Raw genomic sequence first — 26,043 nt, 5'->3', positions numbered from 1 at the left:
TTTTTGTAACATTTGAACCATTTTTGGAGAACTTGAAAATATTTTAGAATACACGACGTACTTTTCACCATTGAGAGAATATTAAAAAAACACAATACTTTTCATATTTCCAATTTTTTTAAAAAAAAATCAGAACATTTTCTGAAATTCATTAGGGAAATTGATCATTTTTATGCAATAACCTTTTATTTCTTAATTTGCTTTCTTCGAAACATGAACATTTTTTGAAATTGTTGAAAAAATTGTAAGAAAATGTGAACCAGTTTTGGAACACAAGAATATGCTTGGAACGCCTAAAATTGTTTGACATTTCTGAGCAGTTTTGGAACTTTGAACATTTATTAAATTTTGAAATCAAGTTTTATTTTTAAAAATTTAGGTACCAATTTTTCTAGAAAAAACGCAACAAAAAAGGGAAAATACGTAAAAAAATCATGAAGAATAGAACTGAAAGCTTGAGGGAAAAAACTGGCAAAAAACCATACACAACCTTGAAAAATGTATTTCGATTTCCCAAAACTTGTACTAGTTTATAGGCCAGTCCATGTCCTGGTCGCTTTGTGGCACGTCTGTCCGAGGCGATAGCAATTTCATGAATTCCAATTCGGTGTTTAACTCTGCAGTTATAATGTTTTGTATAGCGTGCACCAACGCGGGAGGGATTGTCGTTGTTTGATCGGTTAGCCCACGTAAGCGTCCAGATGCTTCTGAAAGGTTTTCTACTTTTTTTTTGCTTTTTATTCAGTTTTCTGTTATGTTTTTTCACTTATATTTTTTATTTTTATGTTACTTTTTATTTTACTTATTATTAATTATTATTTTTCAAAATTTGTGAAAATTTCACTAACATTTTTTTAAATTGTGTCCTTTTTTGACATCCGTGTAATGTTTTTAAATTTGTGTACTTTTTTAACATTTGTGATGTTTTCTTAAATTCATGATTTTTTTCAAATCTGTGATTTTTTTTCTTAAATCAGTGAATATCATCAAAAAAATCAAATCGTTGAGGAGCTTGCGGCGGCGGCTTATATATGTCGAGATTCTTCAGCGGCAGCGGCCGCCACGTGAAGCAAAGTTGGGGCAGGTGGTCGGCGGGGCTCAAGGGTGGGTGATCCTGCAGGGTGAAAGCTGGAAGCAAGGAAGGCGACGTAGTCGGCTACAGTGGGGAGGCGGTCAAGCATATATTAATATGATGATATTCGGCCATTCAGAATCCTCATCAGGCATTCAGAATCATTGTTTACGTTTTAAATAGATGTTACATATAGTAGTTTGCTCATTTTGTTCATCTATTTAAATAATAAGCATCCATGCATGCCACATTTATAATCTGTAGAAACTAATCGAGCAGGATCACAATAAGCACGAGGTTTTAGCTAGTCGAATAGAACAAACAAAAATAAAAATGAATACTACTTTTACGTATATAAACTTTGATGATATTTTGTTCAGTAGAACATGTGCTAAACTTGAAGTTTTGGCCTTCATGCGACCGTCAAAGGGAAGATTTTCTCCATGGTTGCAGGTTGCGACTGGCCTTCGTGCGAAGAGTGTGCTTCATCATGTGATGCGCCTCCTTCGAAATCTTACAGCCTCACCGCCTCTTGTGAAGTTTGGTCCAGGTACGGTTTGCCTAGCGCACATATATAGAAACAGAACACGGTTAGGTTGTTATGGGTTTCCTGTATCCTTTCTTGGACTGTAACAATCTATGTTGTAGTAAAGATGTATAAATGAAATCTTGCTTACATTCTGATTGTGGATTCCCTGCAATAGCTTGAAGAAATCTTGGCACCGGGGGTATGTCAACTTCAAGAAAACCTTCCAGATATTGAACAACTTCAGCCATCTTAGGCCGATCAAACTCATGATCTTGAATGCACCAACACGCAACCTTGAAAGCTCTTTCCACCTGTTCCAAATTGAACTCACCCCGTAAATTCTGATCCACCAAACTCCCCATGTCGCCCTTATGTAGCTTAGTTGCAACTAGCACAGGGAAATAAACGTCATCAATATTAGAAGCACTGATTCCACCCGAGTTCCTGCTTCCCGATATGAGTTCCAACAAAATCATGCCATAGCTATAAACATCAACTTTTGCTGTAATAACAGTTCCGCTAATCCATTCAGGCGCAAGATACCCTATAGTTCCTCTCATTGTTGTCAGCACTCGACTGAAATCCCTTCCAAGAAGCTTTGCCATCCCAAAATCTGCTATTTTTGGAATAAATGAAGCATCGAGAAGTATGTTCTCAGGCTTAATATCACAATGTATAATGCAATCCTGGCAATTATCATGCAAGTAGGCAAGTCCTCTAGCAACTCCAACAGCTATCTGATACCTTATGCTCCATTCCAATACCGTTTCTGTATCATTACTTTGAAATAAATGTGAATCAAGAGAACGATTTGGCATGAGTTCATAGACAAGCAACCTACTATCCCCCTCTGTACAAAAGCCAATTAGTTTAACTAAATTGATATGCTGAATAATTCCAATTGATCTAACTTCAGCTCTGAATTGCTTTTCTCCCTGACGAGCACCATCAAGTCTTTTAACTGCTATGGCACAAGAATCATTTAGAAACCCCTTGAATACAGAACCAAAACCACCTGCCCCTAGCTTCTCCGAGAAGTTTTTTGTTGCATGTTGCAAATCAAGGTATTTGAATGAAGTAATGCCAACATTATCTTTATATTTTTCCATCCTATGAGCAGACATCCTCCTTCTCCTAATCACTAACAGAAAGAAGAGCGACAATAAAGTGAAGAAAGCAAAACTTGCACCCATGGCCACCCCAATGATTAATGATCTTCTGTTGTTGTTTTCCAAGTTTGTTTGCACCTCACTGTTGGCAAGGCGAAGGTAAAGAGTGGCTCTGTTACTATTAATGGAGTCGTTGCATTGCTTTTGTATCACATTAATTAATTCGCCATTCCAAACAAAACATCTGCTGTTATCATAGGAATATGCAGTGCAAGTGCAGTTGCCTAGGCAAACTTGTGCACATCTGCCTACACTCCTAGCCTCTTCTATGTTGTTACCATTATTGGGCAGTCCAACACATGTAATTGGGTGGAACATGTCCTGCGTACTTCTGTTGTTGCTAATCCCACAATATAATGGACTATTTCTTTCACAACCTCCTGTTCGATCTTCTAGCTCCCAGTTATTGGGCGATCTAATGGAGAAGCCCTTCATACAGTTACAGAATGGAAGTGTATGATCATTACATGTGGTGAAAGGTCCGCAAACAGCAAACACGTCACATTGAAGTGCAGGCTGAGCGTAGACCATTCTCCAACCCACTGAGCCTTCTACCCAAATGAGAGACTTTGTACGACCCGAAACATCCATCACAAGATTGTACACAAATGTCTCGTCTGGTAAGTCATATGTGAAGTACTTCTCTTGGTCATTGTTGACAAATGTATAATTTGTGTTGTACGCCCTCATAGACATTATTGAGGGGAAGTATTGTCCATTCCATACCCCACTCGACCAATACGGTATGGACGAGTCGAGCGGTGTATGTATGACCTGATCTATACCGTTCGGGTCTAATTGGCTGGTGTATTTTCCTGGAGCTAGGTCAATCGAATTCCTCCTTGAAACTAGACGGCGGTTCAGACCAGTGACCTTGTCCCAACCCAGTTTCATGCCAGGGAGGAAAGTGTCAGTGGGGTAGTCGAAGCTCTGCCACAACACACTGGATGAGTTTGAGGAACTCCGCAAGACGAAGTTGCCACTGTTCAACAGCAGTGCGATGCTATTGTTGGTTGAGGCATTTGTTTGGGCAGACCAAATGGTGGATTTGGTGGCTTGGTTCAAGATGACAAGGTTGCCTCCACTGGTGACTGTTAGTACCGATGAGACGGGGTCTATGATTGGGATATGACCATTGGCGACCCATACTGGAGTTAGCTTGGGGACCTTGTTGAACCATATGCCTAGATACCAGTTGAGGGAGTTTTGGGAGGACTTACTGCCTGTTTGGAAGAAGCCAAGCGCAAATTTGCCGTTGCTGGAGATGATGGTGTTGTTCACGATAAGTGCTTCGCCGGATGCGATGGTGTCTGTGGCAGCTCCACACGCGGACAGATGCGATGAAAAAACAAGCCCGAGAAGGAACACGACGAGAGACATGCTGAATGACTGGTGGAGGCAGTGTATAGTTGGGAGGTTTGGGATGGATGCTAAGTTTTGCTCAGAATGAGGGTATAAATACACTACCAAGCCCAAAAATTGGGCTACCCTCAAGGCCTCAACAACAGCTAGTTAGTGTCAGAAAAAACAAATACTAGTTGGTTGTATTACGCTTGGTCAATGCTCCTAATGTACTAAACAAGTGTGCTGAATTAACGTTATTCTTATTACTCGCCGGCTGCATGATTAGGCACTACGGCTGCTATTCATACGCTAATTAATCCGTAAGAAGTAGAGACGGCCGTACCCGGTGCATGCACCTTCATTTTCTGTTGGTTATGCATGGGTCAAGTCGTCTGTATGATTGCGCATCACCTGTGTGTCACTATTGAAGCCATATACTAATTGTAAGAATGTACATCGACTAACAATGTTTAGTTCCACTAGTTGACATTGTCTAGATACCCTGAAACGGAATGTGTAGGAGGCAAACGTCTCAACCTCCAAGTGGTAAGAATGGACAGCTAAACGGCCAGTTACATAATCTATACTTCTCGCCTGGTTCGCACATGCTCCTCTCACGCAATGCGAGGAGGGAAAACTTGTCAGACTGCTCTCACACCATGACCCATTCCATACCCCAATCTCTCAAGGCCCGGGCAGCGGCAGTCATTGTGCATGGTGTTCTTGTCTTTTTGCGACAATTTGTGCATGGTGTTCGAGGTCGTCGCGGCGGTGCCATGGATGTGCTGGACCAGCGAGCCATCTTTTCTTTTAGGAAGAAGGCTTAAGAGGAACCCGACTTTGAATTAACAAAGCCATAAAACCGGCCAGGAGTACGAGAACACGGTCACCACACAACATGGGCCGAAGGATACGTGGGAGCTGGAAGAACAGCTTACAACGCTACACCTACAACCAACAAATAGAGAATTTTATATGACGAACAATTAGTTGAGGAGAAGCCCACTACGCAAAGGCACCTGAAACGACTACGGATGAAGCCTCGACGATCAGCAACTGCCATAAGGAATTGAGGACAAGACTAAAACCAGGAACTAGAGATGACCCAACACCTGCCTCCTCTAATACTGAAGGGGATCCCTTCCCCTCGCCTAGGCTTGAAGGCGCTGCACCATCGGACTGTAGAGATTTTTGTTTGCAAAGGAGGATAAACCCTGGCCTCTGCATCACGACGATGCATGCAGCCATATATTAGTAATAGAGCAAAATCCAGTAGCCGCGAACACCATCGACCCGGAAAAAAAGAGAAAAAAACCCTAAGGCCATATACCTCGCGACGGTAACTCCCCCAGATAACCACTAACCTAATACAAGACACAACATAAACGAAAAATACACTACTCCTAGGCTACCCCTTCAAGAAGGAATCACCACACGTCTGTCGATGATGGCGAGTCCACCACAAAGTTGAACTTCGGATTCTCATCCCAAAGCAAAGCTTCAATCCACCACCTTCAGTAAGGACACGACGTGGGCGCGTGACGACATAGCCCGATCAGAGATCTTGTGTTTCCACTGGAGTGCATAAGCTCGTCGTTGAAGCTGTGCCTTTATACTTCTACCCAAATGAGAGACTTTGTACGACCCGAAACATCCATCACAAGATTGTACACAAATGTCTCATCTGGTAAGTCATATGTGAAGTACTTCTCTTGGTCATTGCTGACAAATGTATAATTTGTGTTGTACGCCCTAATAGACATTATTGAGGGGAAGTATTGTCCATTCTATACCCCACTCGACCAATATGGTATGGACGAGTCGAGCGGTGTATGTATGACCTGATCTATACCGTTCGGGTCTAATTGGCTGGTGTATTTTGCTGGAGCGGTGTTTGTTTCTAGGGTTTTTTTGGCCTTTTCTAGTTTTTCACAGGTTTTTCTTTCTTTCTTTCTATGTTTTTACTGGGTTTTTTCTTTTTTCTTTTTACTTGGTTTCTTTGTTTCTTTCTCGTTTTTGCATGTGCTTTATTCTTATAATTTATTCTTAATTTTTCTTCAGCTTTGTTTGTTTCTTTTTTCGTTTTTATCAGTTTTGCTTTTGTTTTCTCTCGGGTTTTTACTGCTTTTCTATACACATTTTTGGTACATATCTAATACATTTTTACAATACATGTTTAAATAAATTAAAATACAAGATTAACATTTACTGAATGCATAGTCAACATATTTGCTAGACACATTTAACATTTTTGAAGTGGTTCCTTTATATTTTTCATATACCAGATTAGCATGCTTTCAACATTTTTCTAATACCAGATTAAAAATTTAAAATACATGATAAATATTTTTTCTGTACACACTTAACATTTTTAAAATGTTGACTAACATTTTTCTAATACCAATTAATTTTTTAAATAGATGGTAACATTTTTCTATTCATATTTATCTTTTGTTTTCAAATTATTAATTAAGTTGCTTTTAATACATGGTAAACATTTTTTCTACACACATTTAACATTTTTTCAAATGTATGATTAACATTTTTTATAATACCAGATTAACATTTTTTTCTATACATGGTTAACATTATGGTACATGCATTTAACATATTTTCGATAATTGTTTAATATTTTCCATATACCTGTTTAAAAAAATTGTAGATGGTCATGATTTTTGAAATAAAAGTTTAATATTTCTAAATGCTTGATTAATATTTTTCAAATACTCGTTTAAAATTTTTTCAAATAGTTGGATTAATTATTTTTAAATACATGATCAAGCTTTTTCCACACATTGTATATTTTTTTATACATTTACGTATGCATGAGAAACATTTTCTCTTTGCACAGTTAACATTTTTTTAAAATGCTTGCCTAACATTTTTTAATGTATTATGTAATTTGCTTTTGTAATATATTTATTAGAATATTTGCAAGTATAAATGAAAGGAAAAATAAAGAAAACATAAATAGAAAAAAGATGAAAAAGGTAAAAAGAAAAACAAAAACAAAAAACACGAAAAACACAAGGTTGTTGCCTCACGCGAGCTGGGCCGGCCCACTATGGTGCTCCTCCAGGCGAAGTTGGCATCCAACTCGCGTGGAGCCAGGTACAGCCGCGGGGAGCTCTGTTTCGCGTTCTGGCGCTCAAAGCGTCACACTACTGGGCCGGCCTATGTGAGCTTCGACCAAACCACAGTAACCATGACTCGACAAAATGAACGTGAAGAAAAAGTGCGAAAGCTGGGTATCGAACTCTACATCGCACCACTTTTTGTCCACTAGACCAAACACGTCCTAATGTTCTATAAAAAGGAAACAGTGCTACTTGACCGTTCCTTAATGAAACATTAACGTAAACCTGAAATTTAGTGGAAAAGTTCTTTGATTTTGAAAAACAAGTTCATCGATTTTGAAAATTAGTTCACCATTTTTATAAAGAAGTTCACAAAATTTTAAAAAGTTTGGTCGATTTTGAAAAAAAGTTCATCGGTTTTGAAAAAAGTTCATCGATTTAGAAAAAAGTTCATAAAATTTGAAAAAAAGTTCATCAAAATTGGAAAAAGTTCATCGATTTTAAAAAATAGTTCATTGAATTTGAAAAAAAACATTGAATTTAGAAAAAGTTCATGAATTTGAAAAAAGTTCATTGAAATTGGAAGAGACAGCCATTTCTTTAGGGAAGTTTTGCATAATGGATCTGCTAGAAAGGGATTAATCCCTCAAAACAAAAGAAATTCCCTCTAGATATGACTTTTGAGGGATCTACTCGAGTTGCCCTTAGAGCATCTCTAACAGACCCCGTAAAAAGTCACGTCCGCTAAAATAACCACCATTTTACGGGACTGCGAAGAAAAATCGTCCCGCGCAGGTCCGTAAAATGGGTTGTCCTGGAAAAAAAATTGCGTGGAGCTACATATTTCAACCCGCGCCTTGCCATAGGTCCAGTTTTCCTTCCTATTTTTGCCGTTCCCTCTATCCCACGAGTGACTTCGCGGGAGCGCGGGGGGCGGGGGGGGGGGGCATTTCCGCCCCTTCTTCGCCACCCACCCCCTATCTCCCCACTCCCGCGCCTCTCGCCTCACCTTGGCCCTAATCGGCGACATGGAGTACTCGCAGCCACAAGCCGACACATTTCATCCGCTGCCGCCCCCATCGATGTCGCCTCATCCTTTTGCACCTCCTGCGGGCGTGTTGCCCAGCGCCGCGCCAACTCCTCCAGTCGCCTACTTGAAGAGGAAGCGGCAAGGGAGCCACATCGTACATGGAGTTGCGCCCACTGCCGCCGTGCTCACTCCCGCCGCGGTTGCCTGCTCGAGGACGTGCACCTCTTCCACCCCTCTGGTGGACGGCCGACGTTCCAAGCTAAGGGCCCGAGGAAGAAGGCGATTGCAGCTCCAAGACAGGCGCCTCCTCCACCGCCTCTAGCGGCCCATGTGCCCTGCAATCCTGTCAACTGCACCGGTGTCCACAGCATGTTCGACGCAACACCAGAGAGGTAAAATAATTCCTTTGTTTTGGTGAACTTTGGTTCAACTTTGATTCATTTCCTTAGTGTTTAGGCCATTCGATTTTTTAGTTACAATGTTCATACATCATATTCAGACTATTTGGAGGAGAACGTGGTAGATTTGAGTGGTCCACCTGACGCATTGGATTCGGTCATGCAAGCAGAGGTTGAAGCCGAGGTGGAAGAGGAGGGTGACGGCTATGAAGATGTAGAAGAGCATGAGGAGGAGCAGGAGGTCGATGCTAGCCAAGAAAAATTTGCAAAAATAACCGGTAATTACAAGAAGACGGAGGATGTTTGCTTGATTAGAGCATGGGAGAGTGAGTCACCTGATGCGGTGACCGGCGAAGATCAAACCGGCCAGAAATATTGGCAACACATCAAGAACAAATATCATAAGCTCATTCCGTTTCCAGTCGGTCCTTCATTGAAATCACTCCAAGGCCGGTGGGATGTGATCAAGAAAGCATGTGCACATTGGAGTGGTTGTTTGGAGCAAGTGAGGAATGCACCTCCAAGTGCATCCATGATTAATGATTATGTGAGTTTGTTGACTTTTTATTTTACGCATTTGTCATCTTGTTTTCATTGATGATAATTTGATCTCACCATTGCCTTTTTTCCAAATTTAGGATCGCGTTGCGAATGAAAGGTTCAAGCAAATCCCGGGTTTCAAAGGAAAGCAATTCATGCTCCAAGATTGTTGGGTCTTGCTTAAGGATAGTGAAATGGAGGTTGAGGGATAACGAAGCTCCTCCAAAAAAAGGTGCACTTGTTGACTTGAATACAATGATGATAGTGATGATGGACCAAAGGGAGGAAGAAATAAGGGCAAGCCCGATGGAAGAAAGTTGGACAAAGATAGGGTGAAGAGGTCGGCCGAGGCATCTAGTTTGCGGGAGAAAATATGTGATACGGTTAAGGTCAAGACAACTATGCTGGCGAAGCATTTGGAAACTAAGGTGGCCTTGCCCTAGAAGAGGAACAAACAAAAGGAGGCAAAGTGGGAGAGATGATGTGGCTTTGAGGAGCGCAAGATCGCTCTTGAGTAGCACAAGAGGACACGAGAAGACCGCCGAGGGGGACCGGTTCTTGATGATGAATCTGGATGACCTAGAAGTGATAGCAAGGGAATTTTGGGACTTCAAAAGAATGAAGATCATGTTTCGAAGGAGATAAGAGCTTCAAAATCTTATGGCGTGGTGGTAGTGGTGGAGGTTTTGGAGGTGGTGGTTGTGGTTTTGGACGTGGTGGAGATGAAGATGGTGGCGGTTTTATCAATAGAAGAGGTGGTGGTTTTGTCAATGGAGGTGGTGGTGAAGCTTTCGGCAATGAAGGTAGTGATGCTTCGGCCGAAGGATTTGATGGTGGTGTTTCGGCCAATGGAGTTAATGGTAGTGCTTCCGGCAATGGTGGTGATCATTCTTTAGTCAATGTTGATGATGGTGGTGGTGCTATGGCCAGTGGTGGTGGCGTCAATTTTGGCAACATTGATGTTGCTTGATTTGCACATTCTTATGAACGAACTTCCTACCTCTTATATTGCGCATGTTTTTGAATGTGAACTATTACGGCACGAGTATTTAAATCGGTGTAATGTATCTATTTATATGAATTTCTTGTTGATATCAATATGAATATTAAAACTGATTTGCGGTACCGCAATGGCTCCAGCGCGGAACAGCTGTAAACTCATACATGATTTGTTCTGCGCCAAAGCCCTCGCGGTTTCGCAAATCAATTTGTGGGAAAACGGTAAAACGGTTATGCGGGATGGTGATTTGCGGGATCTACTCGAGATGCCCTTACATCTTCATAACTCAATATTTAGTGTGCCGTGGGCTGTAGAATTTGATAAACAACATCAGGCCCCCTGGTTCCCACGACATGCCCCGTGTGCGCGTCACGGGTGCCCTATCCGTTGGCGAGGCCCCTCTCTTCTCCCATGGCCTTTCCTCCTCCCAGCTGCCGCCGGAGGGTGTCTACCAGGTGAAGCCCGTGTGACGCGGACGGCAGCGGGGCCTCTGCTTCTCTCCCTAATTCGTGGTTGTGGTGACACGTACGGGTCAGCCACTCAACAGTGCGGGGGCGCGGAGTCCGGTGGGGACGTCCGGTTCCGACATATGTTGGGCTGGGAAGCGGTGGTGTGTCATCGTGGTGCTGGTGGCGGAGGTTTGGTCGGGGTTGGCCCGATCTAGATCTTGATTTGTACTTAACGTGTTGCATGGCTGTGGTGTTGCTGGTGGGGGTCTCACCTTGCGGGGGTAGTCAGATGTTGGCAAACACGGCTTGGATAGCCGGTGCCTTGCCCCTTATCACCCTGGGGACTCACCGTGATGGAGCCTTCTCTGACCCATGTCGGGGTCAAGCACGACGTGCCGAATAGGTAGGAGGGTCACATCGAGGGGGTTGTGGCCGCCACCTACCTCCTAAGATGGGCACGGCCTGGGCGCCAATGGCCGCCTCGGCCGGCCTTGTGCGGCAAAATTTCGTGTTTTGACCCTTTTCTGAAAGTTAGTCCAGATCTGACCCTAGTTTGTAAAAATTTTGGGATCTAACCCTTTTACTATCGCCAGACTCCATGGCGGTAGGGTGTAACAGCCTACCACCAGGGACCTTGACGGTAGGAAACAACCCTACCGCCAAACAGGTTGGCGGTAGCCTGTATAACTCCTACCGCCTAGGTTTCCGGCGGTAGGCACGAGCACGCACTCTGTTCCATACTTAGAAAAAATGTGCGGTAGGGCGTGCAATCCTACCGCCAGGGACCATGGCGGTAGGCTGTTATACCTTACCGCCATAGACTCTAGCGGTAATAAAAGGGTTAGATCTCAAATTTTTTTGCAAACTAGGGGCAGATCTGGACTAACTTTCAGAAAAGGGTCAAAACATGAAATTTAGCCGCCTTGTGTTGTTGCTTGCCGCCCGAGCTCCTGTTGCCCAGTTCTTGAGAACACGTGGTCGGGTGTCGGACGGGCGGCTATGACCAGAGGGGTCAGGGCAGCCGGCGCCCGTTTGTGGTTCCATCGCCTGTAAAGGTTTGGCTATTACAAAAACTTCCTTTTTGGATGAAAAATAGAAAGAAAGCAAACTATCTAAACGGTGCTTCTTATCAGCCATAGGATCAGGTTATTACTACATCCTCAAGGCTGCGGTAGCAGGTAACATAAAATAACTCAAAATTATAAATGGATCGGGGGGGAATAGAACATAAAAGAATGTCTCTATCACGTATTACCTTCTTATGCCCTTGATGTATGCAAAACGAAGAACTCTGTCGAGACCGAAATTAACCATGCTCTCATGCCTGTGAAATATTAATATTATTATTATTATTATTATTATTATTATTATTATTATTATTATTATTATTATTATTATTATTATTATTATTATTATTATTATTATTATAACAACGTCGTTCACAAAACAAAGCAAAGCAACTATTCCAAAAAAAAGAGAACAAAGCTGAGAAACAGATCTTTTCTACTCCCTCCGTCCAGAAATACTTGTCGGAGGAATGGATGTATCTAGACATATTTTAGTTCTAGATACATCCATTTTTATGCATTTTTACGACAAGTATTTCCGGACGGAGGGAGTAGTTTAAGATCCATGTAAAGGGCGGCAGGACGATGCCTTTGGGATGTATTTAGTTATACCAATTTTAAGACTTTGGCAGAGCCTAATACTCATACCTGTAGGTAGTGGAGTCGCACAAAGAAACAAATCCATCATATGAAGCGGTAACAAGGACTGGATGATCTCGCAGGCCATTGATCACACCAACATTGCAGTTGGAATATCCTTTTTGGAGCCCCTTCAGTTCTCTGATGCATGTCTCCGTTTGCAAATCCCAAATCTGATGTGAATGAAGGCAGGATTACTTACATATGTGCAGGGTAGTACAATATTGACTCAAAATGATGAGATTACAATTCATACACGTGCAGTCCCATCCCAAGACCCTGCTCATCACCATGCGTGCCAAAGAAATCAAAATAGATTTGTTGTTCTTCCCTTCCGTAGTCCAAGCTGGTGACTGGACTGGGAGAAAAAATGCTCCATATCTTGAATGTCACCGAGTGAAACAATGTATTAAACCCCGTATGAACAATGAAAGAAAAGAGAAACTAAAGTAAAATTTGTTAATTAGTCAAATAATATTGTAGGAAATTAAAAGGGCAAAAAACTAATTAACCTTTGTTGTGTAGTCCGTACATGTTGGAAATATGCCCTAGAGGCAATAATAAATGGATTATTATATTTCCTTTTTCATGATAATTGTCTATTGTTCATGCTATAATTGTATTGTTCGGAAATCATAATACATGTGTGAATACATAGACGACATCGTGTCCCTAGTAAGCCTCTAGTTGACTAGCTCGTTGATCAACAGATAGTCATGATTTCCTGGCTATGGACATAGGGATGTCATTGATAACGAGATCACATCATTAGGAGAATGATGTGATGGACAAGACCCAATACTAAGCATAGCACAAGATCGTGTAGTTCGTTTTGCTGGAGCTTTCCAATGTCGAGTATCTTTTCCTTAGACCATGAGATCGTGTAACTCCAGGATACCGTAGGAGTACTTTGGGTGTATCAAACGTCACAACGTAACTGGGTGACTATAAAGGTGCACTACAGGTATCTCTGAAAGTATCTGTTGGGTTGACACGGATCGAGACTGGGATTTGTCACTCCGTATGACGGAGAGGTATCACCGGGCCCACTCGGTAATGCATCATCATAATGAGCTCAAAGTGACCAAGTGTTTGGTCACGGGATCATGCATTACGGTACGAGTAAAGTGACTTGCCGGTAACGAGACTAAACGAGGTATTGGGATACCAACGATCGAGTCTCGGGCAAGTAACCTACCGATTGACAAAGGGAATAGTTTACGGGGTTGCTTGAACCCTCGACATCGTGGTTCATCCGATGACATCATCGAGGAACATGTGGGAGCCAACATGGGTATCCAGATCCCGCTGTTGGTTATTGCCCGAGAGTCGTCTCGGTCATGTCTGCATGTCTCCCGAACCCGTAGGGTCTACACACTTAAGGTTCGGTGACGCTAGGGTTATTAGGAAGACTTGTATGTGATTACCGAATGTTGTTCGGAGTCCCGGATGAGATCCCGGACGTCACGAGGAGTTCCGGAATGGTCCGGAGGTAAAGACTTATATATGGGAAGTTGTCATACGGACACCGGAATAGTTCGGGGGCATATCGGTATTGTACCGGGGCCACCGGAGAGGCCTCGGGGGTCCACCGGGAGGGACCACCTCTCCCGGAGAGGCTAATGGGCTGTAAGGGGAAGGGAACCAGCCCAAAGTGGGCTGGTGCGCCTCCCCCCAAGGGCCCATGCGCCCTAGGGTTTGGGGGAAACCCTAAAGGGGGCGCCCCCCTTGCTTGGGGGGCAAGCCCCCTCCCCCTTGGCCGCCGCCCCCCCTCTGGATCCCATCTGGAGGGGGCCGGCCCCCCTTGCCCTTCCCCTATAAATAGAAGGGGTGAGGGGAGGGCTGCAGACACCATTCAAGGCGCAGCCCCTCCCCTCCCCAACACCTCTCCTCCTCCGTACGTGCTTGGCGAAGCCCTGTCGGAGTACTGCTGCACCAACTGCACCACGCCGTCGTGCTGCCGTTGGAGTCTTCTTCCTCAACCTCTCCTTCCCCTTGCTGGATCAAGAAGGAGGAGACGTCGCTCGTCCCGTACGTGTGTTGAACGCGGAGGTGCTGTCCGTTCAGCACTTGGTCATCGGTGATTCGAATCACGACGAGTACGACTACGTCATCACCATCCCCCTGAACGCTTCCGCACGCAATCTGCAAGTGGTATGTAGATGCAATCTCTCTCCCATTACTCGTTGCTTAGATGAACTCATAGATGGATCTTGGTGAAACCGTAGGAAAATTTTTATTTTCTGCAACGTTCCCCAAGAGTGGCATCATGAGCTAGGTCTATGCGTAGTTCTCTATTGCACGAGTAGAACACAAAGTAGTTGTGGGCGTCGAATTGTCAATTCTTCTTGCCGTTACTAGTCTTATCTTGGTTCAGCGGTATTGTGGGATGAAGCGGCCCGGACCAACCTTACACGTACGCTTACGTGAGACCGGTTCCACCGACTGACATGCACCAGTTGCATAAGGTGGCTGGCGGGTGTCTGTCTCTCCCACTTTAGTTGGACCGGATTCGATGAACAGGGTCCTTATGAAGGGTAAATAGAGATTGATAATTCACGTTGTGGTTTTAACGTAGGTAAGAAACGTTCTTGCTAGCAACCTATAACAGCCACGTAAAAACATGCAACAACAATTAGAGGACGTCTAACTTGTTTTTGCAGCAAGTGCTTTGTGATGTGATATGGCCAGAAGTTGTGATGAATCATGTGATGTATGAGATGATCTTGTTATTGTAATAGGAATCACGACTTGCATGTCGATGAGTATGACAACCGGCAGGAGCCATAGGAGTTGTCATTATTCTTTTATGACCTGCGTGTCGCCATGTAAATTACTTTACTTTATTGCTAAACGTGTTAGCCATAGTAGTAGTAGTAATAGTTGGCGAACAACTCCATGGAGACACAATGATGGAGATCATGATGATGGAGATCATGGTGTCGTGCCGGTGACAAGATGATCATGGAGCCCCAAGATGGAGATCGAAGGAGCTATGTGATGATGGCCATATCATGTCACTACTATATAATTGCATGTGATGTTTATTATGTTTGTGCATCTTGTTTACTTAGAACGACGGTAGTAAATAAGATGATCCCTCATTAAAATATCAAAATTGTGTTCTCCCTAACTGTGCACCGTTGCTAAGGTTCGTCGTTCCGAAGCACCACGTGATGATCGGGTGTGATAGGTCCTTACGTTCGCATACAACGGGTGTAAGCCAGATTTACACACGCAATACACTTAGGTTGGATTGACGAGCCTAGCATGTACAGACATGGCCTCGGAACACGGAGGACCGAAAGGTCGAACATGAGTCGTATAGAAGATACGATCAACATAGAGATGTTCACCGATGATGACTAGTCCGTCTCACGTGATGATCGGACACGGCCTAGTTGACTCGGATCATGTATCACTTAGATGACTAGAGGGATGTCAAATCTGAGTGGGAGTTCATTCATTAATTTGAACTTAATTATCATGAACTTAGTCTAAATCTTTACAACATGTCTTGTAGATCAAATGGCCCACGTCAACCTCAACTTCAACGCGTTCCTAGAGAAAACTAAGCTGAAAGATGATGGCAGCAACTATTCGGACTGGGTCCGGAACCTGAGGATCATCCTCATAGCAGCCAAGAAAGATTATGTCCTAGAAGCACCGCTAGGTGAAGCACCATTCCCAGAAAACCAGGACGTTATGAACGTCCATCAGACACGTGCTGATGATTACTCCCTCGTTCAGTGCGGCATGCTTTTCAGCTTAGAACCGGGGCTTCAAAAGCGTTTTGAGAAGCACGGAGCATATGAGATGTTCCAGGAGCTGAAATTGATTTTCCAAGCTCATGCCCGGGTCGAGAGATATGAAGTCTCCGACAAGTTCTTTAGCTGCAAAATGGAGGAAAATAGCTCTGTCAGTGAACACATACTCAAGATGTCTGGGTTGCACAACCGCTTGACTCAGCTGGAAGTTAATCTTCCGGATGAGGCGGTCATTGACAGAATCCTTCAGTCGCTTCCACCTAGCTACAAAAGCTTCGTGATGAACTACAACATGCAGGGGATGGAAAAGACCATTCCCGAGTTGTATTCAATGCTGAAATCTGCGGAGGTGGAAATCAAAAAGGAACATCAAGTGTTGATGGTGAATAAAACCACTAAGTTCAAGAAAGGCAAGGGCAAGAAAAACTTCAAGAAGGACGGCAAGGAGGTTGCCGCGCCTGGTAAACCAGTTGCCAGGAAGAAGTCAAAGAATGGACCCAAACCTGAAACTGAGTGCTTTTATTGCAAGGGAAGTGGTCACTGGAAACGGAATTGCCCCAAGTACTTAGCGGATAAGAAGGCCGGCAACACTAAAGGTATATGTGATATACATGTTATTGATTTGTACCTTACCAGTGCTCGTAGTAGTTCCTGGGTATTTGATACCGGTGCTGTTGCTCATATTTGTAACTCACAACAGGAGCTACGGAATAAGAGAAGACTGGCGAAGGACGAGGTGACGATGCGCGTCGGGAATGGTTCCAAGGTCGATGTGATCGCCGTCGGCACGCTACCTCTACATTTACCTACGGGATTAGTTTTAAACCTCAATAATTGTTATTTGGTACCAAGTTTGAGCATGAACATTGTGTCTGGATCTCGTTTAATACGAGATGGCTACTCATTTAAATCCGAGAATAATGGTTGTTCCATTTATATGAGTGATATGTTTTATGGTCATGCTCCGATGGTTAATGGTTTATTCTTAATGAATCTCGTACGTGACAATACACATATTCATAGTGTGAATGCCAAAAGGTGTAAAGTTGATAACGATAGTCCCACATACTTGTGGCACTGCCGCCTTGGTCACATTGGTGTCAAGCGCATGAAGAAGCTCCATGCTGATGGACTTTTAGAGTCTCTCGATTATGAATCGTTTGACACATGCGAACCATGCCTCATGGGTAAAATGACCAAGACTCCGTTCTCCGGAACAATGGAGCGAGCAACCAACTTATTGGAAATTATACATACTGATGTGTGCGGTCCAATGAGCGTTGAGGCTCGCGGAGGATATCGTTATGTTCTCACACTCACTGATGATTTAAGTAGATATGGCTATGTCTACTTGATGAAACACAAGTCTGAAACCTTTGAAAAGTTCAAGGAGTTTCAGAGTGAGGTTGAGAATCAACGTGACAGAAAAATCAAGATTCTACGATCAGATCATGGAGGAGAATACTTGAGTCACGAATTTGGCGCACACTTAAGAAAATGTGGAATAGTTTCACAACTCACGCCGCCTGGAACACCTCAGCGTAATGGTGTGTCCGAACGTCGTAATCGCACTTTATTGGATATGGTGCGATCTATGATGTCTCTTACCGATTTACCGCTATCATTTTGGGGATACGCTCTAGAGACAGCTACATTCACTTTAAATAGGGCACCGTCTAAATCCGTTGAGACGACACCGTATGAATTATGGTTTGGGAAGAAACCTAAGCTGTCGTTTCTAAAAGTTTGGGGATGCGAGGCTTATGTCAAGAAGCTACAACCTGAAAAGCTCGAACCCAAATCGGAAAAGTGCGTCTTCATAGGATACCCTAAGGAAACCATAGGGTATACCTTCTACTTAAGATCCGAGGGCAAGATTTTTGTTGCCAAGAACGGAACCTTTCTGGAGAAAGAGTTTCTCTCGAAAGAAGTAAGTGGGAGGAAAGTGGAGCTTGATGAAGTACTACCTCTTGAAACAGAGAATAGCGCAGCGCAGGAAAATGTTCCTGTGGTGCCTGATCCAGTTAGAGAGGAGGTTAATGATGATGATCAAGATACTTCGGACCAAGCTCCCACTGAACTTCGTAGGTCCACAAGGACACGTTCCGCACCAGAGTGGTACGGCAACCCTGTCCTGGAAATCATGTTGTTGGACAACGGTGAACCTTCGAACTATGAAGAAGCGATGGCGGGCCCGGATTCCAACAAATGGTTAGAAGCCATGAAATCCGAGATAGGATCCATGTATGAAAACAAAGTATGGACTTTGACAGACTTGCCCGATGATCGGCGAGCGATAGAAAATAAATGGATCGTCAAGAAAAAGACGGACGCGGATGGAAATGTTACCATCTATAAAGCTCGACTTGTCGCTAAGGGTTATCGGCAAGTTCAAGGGATTGACTACGACGAGACTTTCTCTCCCGTAGCGAAGCTGAAGTCCGTCCGAATAATGTTAGCAATTGCCGCATACTATGATTATGAGATATGGCAAATGGACGTCAAAACGGCATTCCTTAACGGCTATCTTAAGGAAGAACTGTATATGATGCAGCCGGAAGGTTTTGTCGATCCTAAAAATGCTAACAAGGTGTGCAAGCTCCAGCGATCCATTTATGGGCTGGTGCAAGCATCTCGGAGTTGGAACATTCGCTTTGATGAGATGATCAAAGCGTTTGGGTTTATGCAGACTTATGGAGAAGCCTGCGTTTACAAGAAAGTGAGTGGGAGCTCCGTGGCATTTCTCATATTATATGTGGATGACATACTATTGATGGGAAATGATATAGAATTCTTGGAAAGCATAAAGGCCTATTTGAACAAGTGTTTTTCAATGAAGGACCTTGGAGAAGCTGCTTATATATTAGGCATCAAAATCTATAGAGATAGATCAAGACGCCTCATAGGTCTTTCGCAAAGCACGTACCTTGATAAGATTTTGAAGAAGTTCAAAATGGATCAGTCCAAGAAAGGGTTCTTGCCTGTATTGCAAGGTGTGAAATTGAGCTCGGCTCAATGCCCGACCACGGCAAAGGATAAACAAGAGATGAGTGTCATCCCCTATGCTTCAGCCATAGGATCCATTATGTATGCCATGCTGTGTACCAGACCTGATGTAAACCTTGCCGTAAGTTTGGTAGGTAGGTACCAAAGTAATCCCGGCAAGGAACACTGGACAGCGGTCAAGAATATCCTTAAGTACCTGAAAAGGACTAAGGACATGTTTCTCGTTTATGGAGGTGACGAAGAGCTCGTCGTAAAGGGTTACGTCGACGCTAGCTTCGACACAGATCTGGATGACTCTAAGTCACAAACCGGATACGTGTATATGTTGAATGGTGGAGCAGTGAGCTGGTGCAGCTGCAAGCAGAGTGTCGTGGCGGGATCTACATGTGAAGCGGAATACATGGCAGCCTCGGAGGCAGCGCATGAAGCAATTTGGGTGAAGGAGTTCATCACCGACCTCGGAGTCATACCCAATGCGTCGGGGCCGATCAAACTCTTCTGTGACAACACTGGAGCTATTGCACTTGCCAAGGAGCCCAGGTTTCACAAGAAGACTAGGCACATCAAGCGTCGCTTCAACTCCATCCGTGAAAATGTTCAAGATGGAGACATAGAAATTTGTAAAGTACACACGGATCTGAATGTCGCAGATCCGTTGACTAAACCTCTCCCTAGGGCAAAACATGATCAGCACCAGAACTCTATGGGTGTTCGATTCATCACAATGTAACTAGACTATTGTCTCTAGTGCAAGTGGGAGACTGTTGGAAATATGCCCTAGAGGCAATAATAAATGGATTATTATATTTCCTTGTTCATGATAATTGTCTATTGTTCATGCTATAATTGTATTGTTCGGAAATCATAATACATGTGTGAATACATAGACGACATCGTGTCCCTAGTAAGCCTCTAGTTGACTAGCTCGTTGATCAACAGATAGTCATGATTTCCTGGCTATGGACATAGGGATGTCATTGATAACGAGATCACATCATTAGGAGAATGATGTGATGGACAAGACCCAATACTAAGCATAGCACAAGATCGTGTAGTTCGTTTTGCTGGAGCTTTCCAATGTCGAGTATCTTTTCCTTAGACCATGAGATCGTGTAACTCCAGGATACCGTAGGAGTACTTTGGGTGTATCAAACGTCACAACGTAACTGGGTGACTATAAAGGTGCACTACAGGTATCTCTGAAAGTATCTGTTGGGTTGACACGGATCGAGACTGGGATTTGTCACTCCGTATGACGGAGAGGTATCACCGGGCCCACTCGGTAATGCATCATCATAATGAGCTCAAAGTGACCAAGTGTTTGGTCACGGGATCATGCATTACGGTACGAGTAAAGTGACTTGCCGGTAACGAGACTAAACGAGGTATTGGGATTCCAACGATCGAGTCTCGGGCAAGTAACCTACCGATTGACAAAGGGAATAGTTTACGGGGTTGCTTGAACCCTCGACATCGTGGTTCATCCGATGACATCATCGAGGAACATGTGGGAGCCAACATGGGTATCCAGATCCCGCTGTTGGTTATTGCCCGAGAGTCGTCTCGGTCATGTCTGCATGTCTCCCGAACCCGTAGGGTCTACACACTTAAGGTTCGGTGACGCTAGGGTTATTAGGAAGACTTGTATGTGATTACCGAATGTTGTTCGGAGTCCCGGATGAGATCCCGGACGTCACGAGGAGTTCCGGAATGGTCCGGAGGTAAAGACTTATATATGGGAAGTTGTCATACGGACACCGGAATAGTTCGGGGGCATATCGGTATTGTACCGGGGCCACCGGAGAGGCCTCGGGGGTCCACCGGGAGGGACCACCTCTCCCGGAGAGGCTAATGGGCTGTAAGGGGAAGGGAACCAGCCCAAAGTGGGCTGGTGCGCCTCCCCCCAAGGGCCCATGCGCCCTAGGGTTTGGGGGAAACCCTAAAGGGGGCGCCCCCCTTGCTTGGGGGGCAAGCCCCCTCCCCCTTGGCCGCCGCCCCCCCTCTGGATCCCATCTGGAGGGGGCCGGCCCCCCTTGCCCTTCCCCTATAAATAGAAGGGGTGAGGGGAGGGCTGCAGACACCATTCAAGGCGCAGCCCCTCCCCTCCCCAACACCTCTCCTCCTCCGTACGTGCTTGGCGAAGCCCTGTCGGAGTACTGCTGCACCAACTGCACCACGCCGTCGTGCTGCCGTTGGAGTCTTCTTCCTCAACCTCTCCTTCCCCTTGCTGGATCAAGAAGGAGGAGACGTCGCTCGTCCCGTACGTGTGTTGAACGCGGAGGTGCTGTCCGTTCAGCACTTGGTCATCGGTGATTCGAATCACGACGAGTACGACTACGTCATCACCATCCCCCTGAACGCTTCCGCACGCAATCTGCAAGTGGTATGTAGATGCAATCTCTCTCCCATTACTCGTTGCTTAGATGAACTCATAGATGGATCTTGGTGAAACCGTAGGAAAATTTTTATTTTCTGCAACGTTCCCCAACAGTACAAACACTCACAAACGTGTTGACATCATGCGGATTAAACTTCACTTGCATTACCCATGTGCTGCTATACTTTTTTGGATGCTCACTTTGGTGGGAGAATGTTCGAATGCACACCCAGCCCTTCTCCCAGTCCCAAAGCTTGATCAGACCATCGTTAGATGACGACAACACAAATGGTTGAATCGGGTGAACAGCCAGTGATCTGACCATATGTGCGTGAGCTTTGAATTGCTTGACTTTTTTCGTTGTCATACATGTATATACGTGGATGTACCCATCCCAATCACCGACAAGAAACAAATGCTTCCGCCCCATAAACCTAACTGAACTAACCGACACAGTAGAACAGACAGGGACTTCGACGGATCCAAGCAGCTCTGGCTGCTTCATGATTGTCAGCATCGTCACTCTTGCCTGCCCAAACATTGGTACCCATTCAACACACTTTAAACAAATATTCAGTTTGCCCCTCTAAAAAACGTAAAAAAGAATGCCCCTGCTTCCTACATATATACCTCGGTCTTGTAGTTCCAAATGGAGACACAACCATTTTGACCACATGCCAAAATCCTGTTTGACACGAGGAAACTTAGGCATAGGAAATTGTACTTATGTAAGGTCAAAATTATAAAAACCCTACATCCAGCTCTTAAATTTAGACATGCACGAAGACATTAGTTATACCATCACTACTAATTGAACAAAACCTACATGCTTGCTTGTATCTGCTACCATGATCTACATTCATTAATATTTAGTGAATGTGTTTCCAGGTTAGTTTCAATAATCAGTGTTTAAGTTGATATCTTGTTAGGATAGCCAATCGGCTATTAATCATGCTACTTTATTAAATTAAGTCCATGTAATATCGTGAAACAAGATAGAAATACCTAGCTGAAGAAAATGCAGCAATCGCTGTTTCAAAATTATCGTAAGATGTACTAGCTATATATGAATAAAGTTTTCGGTGAGCAAGGGCATGTCCGGTAACGATCATTGGCATCAACATACTGACCAAGGCTCTATAGGGTGCACATCCATTGACGTCATTGCCCCAAAATCGTCCGCCGTGAATATGATCTTAATGAAGGAATCATTTTTGGTAAACCCTTTCGTGGCAATTCAGCAAAAGAGAAAAGAAAATTTTGTTCGTCACCTTGACACCTTGTCGGACCTTGACTCCATGTTGGATTGGCTGCCGGGTAAAACCATGCACCATATCCAGCCGAAAACAGAAGATCAAATCAAGGAAAAAATTTATCAGAGTACATAAAACACCTAAGCGTCTATATATTTTAGCAAGTTCAAACTCATTCAGAATGCAACTAACCAACCTCAGGTGTCATCGTTTTGCATGTTATTGCACAAACCGCCGTTAGCTTTTGAAATTCACTTCTCTTTTCTTCTCTAGCATGCATTAAAAAATCAGAAATGAATGGTATCTCCGCTTGCCCTAGGCAACTCTCTACGGCGATGTCAAGCATGCCCATATTCTCGGTTTGCTGCTGCTGCTCTTCCATCATTACAACAAAGGTGTGTGTGGACCTTGGTGGCACAACACCACTGAGCCAACCCAGATTGGGGTAGTAACTTTTTGCCTCGCTAGTTGTTCGGACAAACCAAACGGCGACATGGTGATAATCCATGTTGTTAGTTACTAGAACCAGGCAGGAGATTGACTTGTCTTGCCCGAAAGAAAAGTGGAGCTTGCGGGGATAAACATATATCATGTCAGTACTCTTTTCGTTCATGCAAGAGCTCATCTGCATGTAAGAAGAAAGGAAAACGGTTATTTAATACTCCCTCCGTTTCTTTTTAGTATGCACATAAGGTTTGGTCAAAGTCAAGCTTTATAAAGTTTGACTAACTTTACATTAAAAAATATAAACATTAATAATATGAAATTAATATTATCAGATGCACCACAAAATGTATTTTCATACTATATAGTTTTAATATTGTAGATGTTCATATTTTTTTATATAAATTTGGTCAAACTTTGTCTAGTTTGACTTTGACCAAATCTTATATGCGGAGTAAAAAGAAACGGAGGGAGTACTTATAACATGGCTGTGCCTTAATTGCAGATCCAGTTCATGGCACCAGTGTATATTAGTGCTTTTCGTGATCACACCTGCTGGTCCTTCTCCTTCGATGGCGCTTGGCCATTTTCTAATGTCTCTGTCTCGTTCAACATGTATTAATAATATACCCTTTAGTTGGCGCTTGATCATGTTCTAATGTCTCTGTCTCATTCAACGTATTAACAATATTCCCTATAGTTGGCCTTTTCTGTCGGTCGGTCTCCACACAGTTTAAAGCAATTTCTATACATCTCTTTACTTGCTCAAAATATGACTCCTCTGATATTGCTTTCAGCCTGTTCATCCAATTTCCATGTACCTGGCATTTCAACACATAAAGAAGTATATTAGAAGATAAAAATGCACAATTAATGAGAATGAACAAATTTTCTCAGTACAAGCAATGCTTACAATGTCAATGAATTGCTCGGATGACATTTCAGCACTTCTGGAGTAGGCTTTAGGTCCCGCAATTATCTTTATCATTACAACACCCAAGCTGAATATATCCAACTTATTTGAGATTATGTTATGATTTATATACTCTGCAGGTAAGTACCCACTGCAAGCATGACACAACGTATATGTCACTGTCTCACTGATATCATGCATGTGTCTAATTCGAATTGAAACTAATTCTCTGCTTAGAAGAAGAACAAGAAGAACACATCCTTGAAGTTTAACTTACAGTGTTCCTATAGGACTATTAGTGATTTGGGTTTTTTCTTCTCCAAAGAGTCTAGACAATCCAAAATCAGCGATTTTCGGGATCATGTTCTCATCCAACAGTACGTTCGCTGGTTTTAGACCCAAATGATAAATAGGAGGTTTCAGTTCCTCGTGAAGGTACTTCAAACCATTGCAAATGCCCTTAATTATTATGTAGCGTGTGTTCCAACCATGCCCCTTAGATTCATCTACAGCAACCAAAACAACATTAGAATTCTTGAAACATATATGCCATTACTAAACAATTAACTTGCTACCTAGGCAACTAAAGCATCTTCATCATATATATACCAGAAAGATACTTGTCAAGGCTTCCATTTTGCATATACTCCAAGCAAAGTGCCCTCTTTGTCACATCTGCAAGAACCATTCTTCCATCGTACTGCACACATTCTCGCTGGGTTTCATGGCAATAACCTACTAACTGCACAATATTCTCATGTTGGAGAATTGTAAGATTGTGAAACTCCTTGTCGAATTGCTCATCGTCATATCCTGGCGTGTCATAAAGAATCTTCACGGCAATCATTTTCCCATCTTTGTATACACCCTATGGCAGATATACAGTTCAGTTTTCTGTTTCTAGGGATTTATATTACATGTACAAAGCACAGAAAAATACTCAACTACTTGTGCTTGAGTACGAATCAGTTTTTGAGAAACCATACTCCATCCTCTTCTCAATAGAGCACATGCATAAATCTATTGAGTAAAGGAGGGAGTACGTAAGTTGGTCCTCCACGAGATTGCTAGAGAATGATAATTAATGTACTCAGTGATTTAAATTGGGCAGTGTGTTAAACTAAAATTTATCTTCAGAATTTGTAAGCATGCAATGCTTCCTCCACTAATGACTAAACAGATTATTGACTTTTCCACAACAGATCAAAACAAGTGTGCAACGGATGATGATTTGTTCACAACCTATAATCATACATTATTAAGTTGTGAGTGATTAATCTTACCCTATAAACTTTGCCGTATGCACCGCTACCAAGTTCCTGGTCTTGGGAGAAACCATCAGTCAGTTCTTCCAATAAATGCAGCGGTAGATGCCTTGGCATCACATTTGCATTGGCCATATTATTGCTTCCTATTATTGGAAAAGTAAAAAAGCAAACCAGCTGCATGCTTATACAGATATAATTAGCAATAGTTCAGATTTAAGCTCCTTGTTGATCTCTGCCAGTAAACCAGTCAAGCTTGCACACCTTAGATCTAAACTCCTGTGGCGAACGAGACTCCTACCTCGTATTGTCCAATAGATACAACAGATACATGGTGATCTACAGTAAGAATAATGTGAGATTTGGAAGTAAGCACAGATCTGCGATGACCAAAGACACATGGATTTGACAGCCATTTGTGCTTATGACAGTAAAGACTCAACGGGGAGCAATGGCGGAAGTACTAACCTGGTGAAGACTTGCAGCGAGGAACTATGGGCTCATCGATCAATGGAGGGGAATGAAAATGAGCAGCCAGACCGGTCTTCCTAATCCTCTATAGACGCAAGTGGATTAAACTAGACGGATGAGACTACACCGTTAGCCGGATTAAGCAGCTATAAGGTGAGTCGATCGGTATCCGAGATGATGTTGGTCTCTATATTCAAACAATTAAGAATCAAGGTGCTAACATGGCAGACAAG

General features: G+C 43.3%; 2 protein-coding genes across 3 annotated transcripts; both read right to left on the bottom strand.

Annotated features, from left to right (window-relative positions):
• Window positions 1-1,400: 1,400 nt before the first annotated feature.
• LOC123187077 (G-type lectin S-receptor-like serine/threonine-protein kinase At2g19130) lies at window positions 1,401-4,166 on the bottom strand. The gene is made up of 2 exons (XM_044598841.1): window positions 1,750-4,166; window positions 1,401-1,633 (listed from the first exon to the last, which is right to left on the bottom strand). Exons 1-2 carry the CDS (start codon window positions 4,148-4,150, stop codon window positions 1,587-1,589), a joined length of 2,448 nt encoding a protein of 815 aa, XP_044454776.1. The 5' UTR covers window positions 4,151-4,166; the 3' UTR covers window positions 1,401-1,586.
• Window positions 4,167-22,919: 18,753 nt separating this feature from the next.
• Window positions 22,920-26,043, bottom strand: LOC123184344 (putative serine/threonine-protein kinase). 2 transcript variants are annotated; one of them, XM_044596491.1, is made up of 7 exons: window positions 25,808-26,043; window positions 25,604-25,678; window positions 25,358-25,516; window positions 24,684-24,942; window positions 24,352-24,580; window positions 24,075-24,225; window positions 22,920-23,982 (listed from the first exon to the last, which is right to left on the bottom strand). In XM_044596491.1, exons 3-7 carry the CDS (start codon window positions 25,472-25,474, stop codon window positions 23,770-23,772), a joined length of 969 nt encoding a protein of 322 aa, XP_044452426.1. In that variant the 5' UTR covers window positions 25,475-25,516; window positions 25,604-25,678; window positions 25,808-26,043; the 3' UTR covers window positions 22,920-23,769. The 2 variants fall into 2 exon arrangements, with proteins under 2 accessions (XP_044452426.1, XP_044452425.1); XM_044596490.1 differs by having other exon boundaries at window positions 25,358-25,678.

Source organism: Triticum aestivum, chromosome 2A (assembly GCF_018294505.1).
Source record: "Triticum aestivum cultivar Chinese Spring chromosome 2A, IWGSC CS RefSeq v2.1, whole genome shotgun sequence".
NCBI lineage: Eukaryota > Viridiplantae > Streptophyta > Magnoliopsida > Poales > Poaceae > Triticum > Triticum aestivum.
The sequence above is the reverse complement of the archived record's forward strand: the minus strand, read 5'-3'. Positions and strand labels throughout refer to the sequence as shown.